This window comes from Lontra canadensis, unplaced genomic scaffold, assembly GCF_010015895.1.
Source record: "Lontra canadensis isolate GAN:19392208 unplaced genomic scaffold, GSC_riverotter_1.0 scaffold1, whole genome shotgun sequence".
NCBI lineage: Eukaryota > Metazoa > Chordata > Mammalia > Carnivora > Mustelidae > Lontra > Lontra canadensis.
Window position 1 is genome coordinate 47,111,335 of NW_022630995.1, and position 12,701 is coordinate 47,124,035.

The following is a 12,701-nucleotide window of genomic DNA, read 5'->3' on the forward strand; positions in this document are numbered from 1 at the left end:
AGACGCCTGGGGTTGTCCAGTCTTTGGTGCATATAAACAAGGCAGTAAGGAACAACTTTTTGCATTTGATTCTTGCCGGCCCATTTTGTCCCTTTCGTTTTCCTTCCTACTCCTTCAAGTCTTTCAGGACAAAGCAGATTTCCAGCACACCACCTGTACTGAGCTCTGGCATTCAGCTTCTTCCTTCTCAGTCCGAATTTTCCCTCGGGTTCTGATCTAATATATGTTGTTAGTTTTCCTTCACAGCCACCTTCTGTCCATTCAACAAGGTGGGCTTTTTCCCCCCTTTTAGAGCAAAACATTTCCAATTAAGATTAGTGATTCCAAAGAATTCCAATCCCAAACCATTTTACCAATATCAGAAGCTGGCAGGTACTGAATATTTGTGACGGGCAAGGCACTCTGCCGGGCACATGCCTTTACATTAGATGAATCCTCCTAAGAATCTAATTATTGGGGAGATAATTTACTAATGAGAAAACTTGGTCTCAGAGAAGATAAGGGACAGGCCCAAGGTCACATGGCTGGTAAACAGCAGAGTTAGGATCCTAGCCCAAGTGTGTCTGACCCACCACGGTCTCATCTGCTAGAATTCAGTGTGAAGGACATGAAGAAATTTGGGGGTGTAAGTCGAAGAGGGTCAATAAAAGAGTCTTTTTTAAAGATCTGCTTCAGACCAAGGGCTCTCTTAATTCCTTCTTCTCCTGTAGCTTCAGAGAGGATTTCTATTATAATGACACTGCTGGATACTTCATTATCGGAGGGAGCAGGTATGTGGCCGGCATCGAAGGGTTTTTTGGACCCCTGAAGTACTATCGTCTCCACACTCTGCACCCTGCACAGGTGAGCCCCGGGCATCAAGAAGTTTCTGGGAGTTCAGTCATGATGGGCATGTGGCTGTAGGACGTGGAAGCTCATGTAAACAAAAGATTTACCCAAGCTGGACCTCGCATTGACTCTGTCATCAAAAGTAATTAATATGGAGGCTTTTCCCCCAGCAAACTCGATAATAGATTTCTGTTAAGGTTTGGTTCATTTAGTACTCATGAAATGGAAACCATTTACTTCCTATGTTTTAATAACTACTAGCTTAATTATAGAGTAGATTTTTATCAGGCTGTTGCCTATCCAGTAATTAAGCTAATGAAAGGAGAGAATCTTAGTTATTTGGTAGAGCTTCTTTTATGTGCTATTATTTAAAGTATCAAAAGAGGAGACACTCTAGCAAATTAAAATCTTGGTTCCATTCGCTGCTGTCTTCAGACACACAGGCCTTGGGCTCCCACAGTGGGTTGGCTGTACTTGTAGACATTGTGGAGGACGGAAGCTACTATGCCGTGACCCTTACCTCCAAAACCCACCCACAGGTGGGCTTGTCCAGCTCTCCAGGTCAGCTCCCCAGGGCTGGTGCAGGGAGGCGGGCACTGCCTCCCTTCACAGAGGTGTGTTTTTCTACCATGTAAGGAGATCACCAGACACCTGAACAAGGAGCCTTGATGCATTCCTGTGACCCCGCGAGATTTGTTCTGGGGAAAGCTGGAGTCATTAGGCAAAGTAAAGGAAGAAAAATGCAGAGCCCTACTATCCATGGGCACATGTCAGAGTCCCTATGGAGAGATTTCTGTGAAGAGGAAAACAAATTAATGTATTAATGTATTCCTTTTGCAACAAATACTTCCAGAGCACCTACTATGTGCCAGGCCCTGTGCAGATGCTGAGATGTCCATGATGATGAAGAGGATAGCTCTCAAATTTTTTTTGAGGGTGGTTCACGTGAGAAATCTATGTAATAAAAAAAAAGAAAGAAAAGAAGAAATCTATGTTATGTCCTGAGCACACACATACATGCACACACATATGCACATACCTGTATATATTATATATATGTATAAAATACAAAACCAAAACCCAGATTTTACTGAGAATACATGCCTTTCTCTTGTTAGACGCACTCGGCTATTTCGTGTTCTATTTTTTTTTAAATATTTTATTTATTTATTTGACAGAGACAGAGATCACAAGTAGGCAGAGTCAGGCAGAGAGAGAGGAGGAAGCAGGCTCCCTGATGAGCAGAGAGCCCAATGCGGGGCTCAATCTCAGGACCCTGGGATCATGACCTGAGCTGAAGGCAGAGGCCTTACCCCACTGAGCCACCCAGGTGCCCCTGGTGTTCTATTTTATTAGAAAAAAAAAAAAAATCAGGGACGCCTGGCTGGCTCAGTGGTTTAAAGCCTCTGCCTTCAGCTCAGGTCATGATCTCGGGGTCCTGGGATCGAGCCCCGCATCGGGCTCTCTGTTCGGCAGGGAGCCTGCTTCCTCCTCTCTCCCTCTCTGTCTGCCTCTCTGCCTACTTGTGATCTCTGTCTGTCAAATAAATAAATAAAATCTTAAAAAAAAAAAAAGAAAGAAAGAAAGTCACTTCTGTTTACAACCTGTTGAAATACTTTCATGACCCTCTAATGGGTTACAACCTGGATTTTGAAAACCATTGAGTTGAGATAAAGCCTCTGTTTTGGAAAAGCTCCCCATCTGCGTCTTAAACACCAAAGTCATGAAGGAACACAGTACATGCTCTAATTCGCATGCAAGTGTTTTTGGGTGACTGAGGTGGGGACATCCGTATCTGCACACACATGGGGGGGGCGGGGCTGTCAGGGAAGGTTCCCTGAAGCAATGACCTTGGACCTGACTCTTGGAGGTCAAGTAGGAGCCTACCCAGTTGAAGGAGGGTTTGCAGGGCTTGGCACAGCACGAGGAGAGTTGGCATCCCTTGGGAACTGAAGGAGAGAGGAACATGATTGTCTAGGGACAGCACGTGGTGAGGGGAAAGAAGACGGTGGAGGCCTGGACTCTGGGAAGGAATTTAAGATGCTCTTGCAGAAGAGAAGGAGCACTAAAAGCAGCGAGAGGGAACCAGACCGAGCTAGTGTGCCCTTGAATTATACACTCCTGCTGCTGATCCAGAGCCAACAGTCTGTGTGCAGGCAAGCCATCTGGTGACACCAATGGGAGAAGAAAATCCGCCTGAACACAGCCTCAGAGGTATCGATGGGAGTTTGATGACAGTTGTTGTTCATTCGATTTTCTTGCCTTCTTGTAGATCGTTAATCCCCTCCTTGAGAAGCCACTTGCTGAACAGCTCAAATTGTATTATGAAAGGTGTGCTGAGGTCCAAGAAATAGTGTCTGTGTACACATCCACGGTGCAGCAAGGGGGCAGGCAACAAGAAGCATGTGAGTACTGAGCTCCAGCAGGGCAATTTTTAGCTCTGTGTGTTTGTGTCAACATGTTTGGCTCCTTTCTAACGCGGTTAAAATAGAATAAATATGACCTGAGTGGCGCGAACAGATACGACGTGGAGCCCTTCACGGATTGAGGCGGGGGACCCTGTACGTTCCACCTGGATTCCAACCAGACCAACGGCCAACAGGAACCCCACACCTGCTTCTTAGCTTCAACCATATGCGATTCCTGTTAAGAATACAAATGAGAGCGTGTTGGGCCTCGCGTTGCTTTCTTCCCATCCATAATGGGATCTTTGGCCAGTCTAAGAAAATAAAAGTGAATTGGAAAATAAATTAATCATTAGAAATGTTTCCCCATCGGTGCACTTTTGTCTTGGACCATTAATATCTGAATATTAGCTTTCAGAAATGTTGAACAGTGACTTTGTTGTTTGGAGCTCGGTTTTATTTTTTTTAATCCTTGAAATTGATTCTTTCTGGAAGACCCCGTTAATAGCCAGCAGAAGGAATGCATTTCAAATAGACTGCTTTCAGGCCTGTTCATATTTGCAGAGGCATCCTTCACTCATACAGGGTGGTCATTGATTATAAAAATTGGTTCCTGGCCTGTCTTCCAATATTCTGGCTTGGATCTGCACTTGTAAATTTCTCTGTGCTTAGATCTTCTTGCCTGATACGGCGGCACTAGAGTTAGTCCCATATGTTCCTTCTGGAAGAGAAATTCCTGTGGGGCCTTTGCCATCCGCAAAGACGAACGGAGTAGGGCGATCCTGCCCATACGTCTCCCTCTCTCCAGAGCTGAACTTCCCCAGCCCAGGCAGTGCAGGGATGGGTGCCTCTGGAGCACACCTCAGTCCAGAAGGGTTCACAGACCACAGTCTCAGCAAGTGAGGAGACGCAGCTATAGGGAAGCGTGGAAAACCAGTGCCTCTGCCGTTTAATTTAAGAATAGGCAATCCTGGTCCCCAGCTGCTGCGGGTACAGCTGACTCATCCAGAAAATATGATGCTGTCAGAAGAGGGGGAAGATATATAGGAATAGTAATATCCCAAACAGGAAAGAAACTGATTTTGATAACTGATGTAATTTCAGGAGAGATACTCTGAGTTGGAAGGCCGTCCTTGCATGCTGATCTGTTTGGTGGCATTGGAAGGTTTTCCTAACATCCACCGCCTTGCCTCCCTGGGGGTCCTTGTGCTTTGCTCCTCAACTCACACTGCCAACAAAATGGCCTAGATATTGGCCTCCTGGGGAACAGTCTGAGGCCAGCTGCTCATTCTGTAGAATTATTCAACAGCCATCAGCAACTTTGGCACATTTCCCTTGGACATGGCTTTGAATTTGTGACCTCGAGGCAGAGGCATCAGAGCCAATGGCAAATCCCTAATGGACCCAAACCAACATCCAGGAACATTAAGTCTGACCTCTGATTTCTAGTTCCTCTTGGGGAGGAGGGATTTAGAAGGATGAGGCCTTCCCTCTTCTGAGGGGAGGGCTCTCTTGTGCTTCCCTTGCCTGCAGGTGACTTCCAGAACTCCTACCTGGACCTGAAGCTCAGGTACGGGAGACCCTCCACGTGCAGAGCCTTCCCCTGGGAGAAGGAGCTGAAAGACCGGTACCCCAGCTTATTCCAGGCCTTGCTGGAGATGGGCTTGAGGACAGGTAATTGTGTCTTTGCCTCACCTTTGGACCCTGGCTGGGAAGGCTCCCTCTTTTCCGGTTCTGTTCACCCTCTTTGGTGATGTACGCCTCAGAGTGATTTTTTACCCTAGAGTTCTAGGTTAACTTCACATTTAAATTCTGCCCTTGTATGTCCACAACTCTCAGTGTATCTGTGCATACAGATACAAATACAACCCCAAATACAACAACAAATTTAGGAATCACTCCAGCCATTCTTTTAAAGCCAAGGCCACAAATGACAGCCGGCAGCCAGAGCTGGCCACCAAAGGCAATTGGTTTGGCATGTACATGACTGTCCATTTTAAAGAAAAAAATTAGTTGCTGGTATCTAAAAACTTGCATAAAAATGCAAATGTTTAGCTTTTCTTGAAAACCCCAAAGATCTGGCAACGCTGGGTCTCCTACGTTAGCCGCGGTTCCAGAAGTGAAAGTTGTCACAGGTGTGACCTGTCTATTCCCAGTCCTTCCTACCCCCCAATCCAGCACCTCCCGCCTACTTCTTTCCTGGAGCTTACCTGCCTGGGCCCTTAGGCCCTGGAACTTGAGATCCTTGACATGAAGTACACACTGTAAACGGCATCTCGGGAATCTGTCTATAATTCCCAAATATGGCTAGCTTCTGCTTAGGCCCATCACAGTTGGGGTTGGCTTCGTAATTAAGTGCATGCTGTAAGAGCCACAAGGGATCTTGAAATGATGTCTGTTAGGAAGAGGAGGGAAGCTGGAGGTGTTCAGCCTGGGGAAGGAGAGAAGAACGGGGGGTGATGATAACTCTTAGTGGTGAGACTTGAATCAAGGCTTCTGTGTCATGTAAGGACTTCCTAACAATGTCAGTGTTCAATGGAAGAGATTCCCTGCTGCGGACAAAGGGCAAAGGGAATCTATTCTGGCCTGAAAGAATCCAAACCATACCAGATATTTCTTCTTTGATTCATTCAATACTTGCAGAGTGTCTGCTCAGTTACTTGGCTAGGCTTTAGAGAGAAGTAAAATAACACAAGTTCCTTGTCCTGAAGGGACAGACTTGAAAACAAAGAAAAATGGTGATGCATTTTTTAAAAAGATTTTATTTATTTATTTTAGAGAGAGAGAGTGTGTGAGTGGGGAGGAGGAGCGGTGGGTGGGTAGGTGGGGAGAAATCTCAAGCAAACCCCATGCTGAGCGTGTGGAGCCCAACACGGGGTTTGAACTTATGATCCCAAGATCATGACCTGAGCCAAAACCAAGATGGGATCTGCTCAGTGGGTTAAGCCTCTGCCTTCAGCTCAGGTTGTGATCTCAGGGTCCTGAGATCGAGCTCCGCATCAGACTCTCTACTCGGCAAGGAGCCTGCTTCCTCCTCTCTCTTTGCCTCTCTCTCTGCCTACTTGTGATCTCTCTCTCTCTCTGTCAAATAAATAAATAAAATCTCAAAACCAAGAGTCAGACATTCAACCAACTGGGCAACTCAGGCGCCCCTGGTGATGCATTTTTAATAGAAGTGGTGGGAGTAAGTGGTAGAGTCACAAGGAAGGGAGTAGTCAGGGAAGGCTTCCTGGAAGAGGGGACAGTGGGATTGATTCTTGAAGGGTCAGTAGGTGTTTGCCAGATAAGCAGGGTATCTGGATATCAGAGGCAGAGTAGAGGCAGAGAGATGGGAATAACATCACCTTTGAAATGATATGCAAGGTGTTTGGGAGGCAGGAGAAGGCCTGGAGGGTATGATTCTGCTTACAGTTCCGATGGCATCCTGAGAATTTGTGCTTCACCTTATAGGTGACAGGGGCCTGTTGAAGGGTTTTAAGCAGCAGGCAGAGGTGCAATCAGACTTGGGTTCCGAGGTTACTCAGGTAACAGCGGGAGGTTGTGGGAGGTGAACAGGGGGGTGTTCCTGGAAAGCAGCGGGTCCTTGGTGGTCTGTGGTCCAGGCCAAGGATGCAGGCCTGAATGGGACAGGGTGGTGGGGACAGAGCTAAAGGGTTTAAAGAGGTTGGCTCTCAAGGATGTGTGACTGTTTAGATGCGGGCAAGGAGGACAAGGAGAAGGAGGCATGTGGAATCGGGTGACAGCGTAGCCTCTGCAGCCAGGAGGCCCGTCTACAATTTTAGCTTAGCATGTACTAGCCGGGTGGCCTTGGGCAAGTCATTCCATGTCCCTGCACCCCCTTCCTCACCTGTGCAGCGGGAATGATAATGGTACAACCACTCTCCTAGTGTCGACTTGATGAATTGATGCATATAAAATAGATGAAACAGAATCGGTCTACGGGACGCTCAGAATAAGCAGTGTTTCTCAATCTTGGCACTAGTGACGTTTTGGACTGGATAATTCCTTGTCGGGGTGGGGCAGGGGTGCTGGAGGGGAGGTCTGTCCTGTGTGTCAGCTACATTTCTGGCCTCAATCACTAGACACTAGGATCCCCCTCTCCCCTCCCATGACCCTGGTCTTGAGTTGTGAGGGTCCAGAGTTTGCCAGATGTCTGTAAGGAGGCCAAACTTCCCAACACTGAGAACCATTGCTGTATGAGTGTTACTATTGTCACCTGGCAGTGACGGTCCCCAGGTTTCCGCTGCTCATGCTGGACGCGCGTGCTGGATAGGTTAGGCTCTATGGGCTGAGGCCACACCCACATCAAAATAGGCTTTCTGAGATTTCTGATCATACTTAAATATAGTTTTACTGTCTGGAAGCAGGAGTGAATCATTTTCACAACCCATTCTTTTTAAAGGAAATACTCTCAATAAAAATGTTTTCATGTTATTTTTAGAGCTCAGAAGTTTTGTTTATAAGAATTTAGAATTTTTTTTTCCTCCGTGGAGGCCTGGAAACAGAATCTAATTAAAAACCCAAATTGTGAGCTCCTATACCTCACGGTGTCCCGAGCTGTGGGACTGGGTGGGGGGGTGCGTCACCTCGCAGCACACAGCATGTTCTGCTGACCCCTGCTAGGCCTTCGGGGGGCTCCATCTGTGGTGAGCAGGGAAGCCCCAAAGCCGGATTTGCCACTTACAGCCCACTGCTGGTGCCGAGCCAGCCGGTCGAGTGCCTCTGGGGCCAAGTCTGCTTGGGACGGCGCCAAAGAATGTCTCCCGAGGGGCTGTATCTTTCACCAGGGCCTCTGCCTCCCTCTGGCACCCAGCTACCTGCATTCCTTCACCCCCTCCCCTTTCCTGGAGCCAAGGACCAGGCCAAGAGAGAGCGTAGGAAGGGTGGGCAAATCTCCAGAATGAACTTCAAGCCCTCATTCCCCCTTCAGCTCCCGTTTCTCTAGGTTATGCTGTCCTGTCCATAAGGACCGGCGAGCCTTCTGCAGAGGTCAGGCGCACACTCTTCATTAAAATTCGTCTCTCTACCTGGCACGCTGCCCTTGCTTGGGGCTATCACAGTTTCCTCCTGCTCACCCTGGAGAGAGACCAGGGTTGAACATTGTGTTCAGTTTCTAACAAGGCTGAGCGAAATGCAGAACATTTGATTTTGTAAATTGAGGTTAAGAAAACAAGTTTATATATTTTTAAAGATATCTTTACTTGGGTCTCCTGTAAAAGGAATAGACGTAGACCAGTGTGGCCTTCTGGGTTCATCTTGCCGTAAGTGTCTGACTGGATTTGGAGGCTTTGGACAACTCTAGTTAGTAAGAACTAAGTCTACATTCTGTTTTCTGCCGTTGCCCCGAGCTGTCCCATCCTGTTCACTAGTAGACTTCATTAGAACATCCTTATCATATTACATTTTTTTGTATCTGAGATAAGCTCTGGGAATGGAGTCAAGTATCAGATGCTGGGTGCTTGGAATTCTGGCTGCGGGAACTCCATGGATGCAGGAAGAGAGACAAGGAATTTATTTAACTGTGTGAGAAACTTTTTCAGTTGCTCATGGCACAACCTTCCATCCATTTGATCACTCCACAGATGTTGACCAAGTGCCCCCCATGAGCTAGCACGAACAAAAATGGGGCCATGTTTTGAATGATAGTTTTTACGTCAATAGAAAGGAAAACTTCAGCTCCATTGTTCCTACCAAGGGGATGAATTTGTGGAATTATTATGTTTTTCCCCAGCACTTTGAGAAAAGAAAACCACTTAAGACAGTGGCTTGTGATTTCTGGTTCTTTGTGACAGAGTCATTTTTTTCTTGGCAGCCTGTCACACATACACGGCCACTCCACTCCCAGGCCACTACACATGCGTGTTTCAGACCTCAGAGTGTGGTTTCCCCGCACTGTGTGATTTCAGGCGGATCGTCTGCTCTCTCACTAAGCCAACAGCACCTTCAAAGGAGAGATGAGAACATTGCAGGGGGTGGGCAATCGGGAGCACTGGCTTCATCCATGACCAGTAGGGAGCAGATAAAGCATTCCCTGCAGCCAGCCTGGCGAGCTCAGGATTGGCCACCACCTCTCCGTTGTTCCCCAAAGTCTGAGCTGTGTTTTCCTATTGCCGAAGAAAAATCACCATTTTTACCATCACTCCTACAGGACTGTAATTAAAAATATATTTTTTGTGGTTAAAAATACATGTAATATAAAGTTCTCCATCGTAACCGTCTTTACGTATACTCTTCAGTAGTGTCAAGTGTATCCACGTTGTTGCAAGATCTCTAGAACGTTCTCACCTTGTAAAACTGAAACTGTGCCCATTAAACAAACTCATTTTCCCTCCCCGCAGCTCCTGATAACCACTCTTCTACTTTCTGTCTCCATGAACTTGGCCTATTCTAGATACCTCTTAGACGTGGACTCATCCAGTATCGGTCTTCTTGTGACTGGCTTATTTCCCGTAGCATCAGGCCATCAAGATTGTTGTGGCATGTGTCAGAATCTCCTTCCTTTTTAAGACTGAACAGCATTCCATCATGTGTAGGTACCACATTTTGTTAATCTGTCGATGGATACTTGGGTTGCTTCTGCGTGTCCACTGTTGTGAATAGAGCTGCTATTCCAGACTGAGCTTTCAATTCCTTTGGCTATAGACTCAGAGGTGGGATTACTAGATCATATGGTAATCCTGTGTTTCATTTTTTGAAGAACCTTCGTACTCTTTTTCATAGCTGCTACACCATTTTACGTTCCCACCAACAGCACACAAGGGTTCCCATTTCTCTCCTTCCTTGCCAACACGTGTTATTTTCTGCTTTTTTGAGAATTGGCCATCCTCGTGGGTGTGAGATGTAATTTATGTTTGTCATTTATGTACTGGGGCAAGTTTGGTTCAATGGCAATTAAGGATGATGCCCTCCTAAATGACATAAGGCTATGAGAGAGCTTCATGGACAGAGAAGCACCAATATGGCCATGAGGGATAGGGTCACCTGAATAGAGCTCATCTCACTCTACCTTGAGTTGTAACTATTGGATCTTGTTTGTGTCTCTATCACTCGCATAATCACAAGCTTATTGAGGAGAACACAAGTAGTATAAGTCTCCCACTTCTACTTCCAGTCCACGGTTTGTGCAGTGGTGGTGCTAGCTGTGTTAGGTGCTTAGTTATCGATCCTTCTTCTGTATGACCCTACACAGCACATTTCTGTACCCTTCCCCTCCAAGAGCATACTTCATCCACCTGCATTCCTCAGCTAACCTACAAATAGTCTTCAAGTCCCAACTCAAATACCGCCCCCTCACACCACCTTTTCTGGGTCCCCAGGCAGATGACTTTTCCTCCCATGCTCCCCTTGCCATTTTGTGGATATTATCTTCACAGGACCTGTCCTACTGCATTATAATTGTGGAATTGCCTGGTTCCACAGTGGAGCTTATAAGTCTTCAAAGACAGGAATGGGATCTATGTTTTCTTTGAAGTCCCTCAATAAGTATTTGTTGAGTGACTGAATGGACTCCAAATGAGTAAGTGATCTCATTTTCAGTACTAAAAATGTCTTCTTTGGGTCAGTGAATCACTGACTGGATGAGAAATTTGACTAGTTGACTAGTCGACAGGTTCAAGGTCTACGCTGGCCAAGCCATGACACTAATCCAGACAGATCGAGGTCTCTGGGCTTATTCATCTTCTTTCTACATTTTTCTCACTTCTCGCACACTTCTTCAGCCTGTTCTCTCTTAGGAGCTGCTGTCCTGGCTCTGAGACACCTCTGCAAACACAGTTCTCTTTCCCAGGTCGGCCAGCAAGCTGCTTTCCAATTTCTCCCCATCAATAAAAGTAGCCCAGAATCCTTCTTAGGCACACCCATTACAAAAGAATTCCCCAAATGTACCCCTCATGGTTCTCACTTTCATATGTCTGTTATTGAATTGCTGAAGTAAACAGGTGCCCGGATATAAGACAGCCCCAAGCAAGGTTTGTGCAAACCCAGTTTGGCACCCATGCATTGGATCCCTCCAGCACTGTGGTGGGCCCCAGGGCAACCGTAATGAAAGAACTACTCCAGCCCACACAGAACTCTCTGCCAAGTGCCAGGGGTTGTGGAGGAGGGAGGCTTCTTAAATGTTGACAGCTGATGTGCTAACCTTGTATAAAATTCAGCTGTCCCCACTGGTGGTTCCCACTCTGAAGAATCACAGGACGTGTTCCTTGTCTCCCAGAGTAGGCATACCTTTGAATTAAAGATGGTAGCGCTCCTCGGGGCACTCAGCTGCCGTGCATATAGATGTGGCAGAAACCCTTCCTGCCTCCCGGCATTCCAGAGCCACTGCTCTGCTTCTTGATTTCCTGGCTTGGCACGGAAATTCTCCTGTGCTGCTCTGTCCCCAGGTCCACAGTGGTCCAGACTCTGGGTGGCATCCAACAGGAGACCCCGTGTTCAAGACTTCAGGACTTCTGATTGGTCACCCTCTGTGTCATTTCCTGGGGAACCTCTAATTCTTTAGGAAAATGGCTGCTGTTAGAGCATAGAAATTGCCCTATTAGCATTTGGGCTTTTTCCAATGCTAGGATAGTAGGATTCTAGGGTATATCCTTTTTCATTATTTAAGAGGTGTGCTGGCTATTTCTTTTACTCTCCTGTTGCAACTTTCTCGTCAAAATGGAACCCTTAGAATTCAAAAACCCTTTGAGTGAGGCTCCAACATCCAGGGAGGAGAGATGGTGGGGATGTGGGGTTGTTGGTCAGAGGCTGCGGGGATGCAGGGATGGGAGTGGATGTGGGGCTCAAAGCCAGAGAGCTGGTTTGGGTAGGAAGGAGGGAGGAAAGCTACAAAGACTGAGTTGCAGGTGGGGTGCCAAGACAGGGAGGGACAGGCAGGCGGGACAGGTGAGCTGGCCAGCAGGCCCCTGTGGACATCTGCCCTGAGGCCAGAACTGTTTACTCCCTTCCCTCCCTTGGTTCTGGACTGGGCAGCTCTGAACCCACGAGCTGTGGTTACAGGAAGTCCAAGGTCTGCCAGCAAATAGGTCTTGGGAGGAGGCCGGGTCTGAGGTGGGCTCGCCTCCCAGGCTGATGCCATCTGCATCTTGCTCCTTTTGTTTTTGTTCTGGACTGGCCTGCCTTGCCCCAGGCTTAGGAGTGCTGAGTGCCGAGCAAGAGGAGGCCCCACGCAATATGCCAAGGGGATGCTGGCCTTAACTGGTTTGCTTTTGACTGTTCCTATTTTCCCCAACAATTGCAATGTATATTTGGAAACACTAAAATGCAGAGCACGGAAATGGTAGACATACAGTAATGTTTCTTAATGACACCAGGATACCATGTCCTTTAAGAGCTATTTTCAGTGCCGTTCATTGAAAAACCCTCATCTTTATTTTTATTTAAGAAAGCATACATTATCGTTTTTTAAAACAAATGCACAGAAGCACAAAGAAGAAAACAGAGAGAGCCACACTGTTCCTGCTCAGAGGACCC

General features: G+C 47.0%; 1 protein-coding gene across 2 annotated transcripts in view; it reads left to right on the top strand.

Moving 5' to 3' along the window:
• SEL1L3 (SEL1L family member 3) overlaps positions 1-12,701 on the top strand; it is a 100,180-nt gene that overhangs the window by 35,261 nt on the left and 52,218 nt on the right. For both annotated transcript variants that reach the window (XM_032853837.1, XM_032853828.1), the window contains exons 7-9: positions 711-843; positions 3,101-3,233; positions 4,767-4,907. In XM_032853837.1, the coding sequence (XP_032709728.1) occupies positions 711-843; positions 3,101-3,233; positions 4,767-4,907 (407 nt within the window). The remainder of the gene's footprint in view (positions 1-710; positions 844-3,100; positions 3,234-4,766; positions 4,908-12,701) is intronic.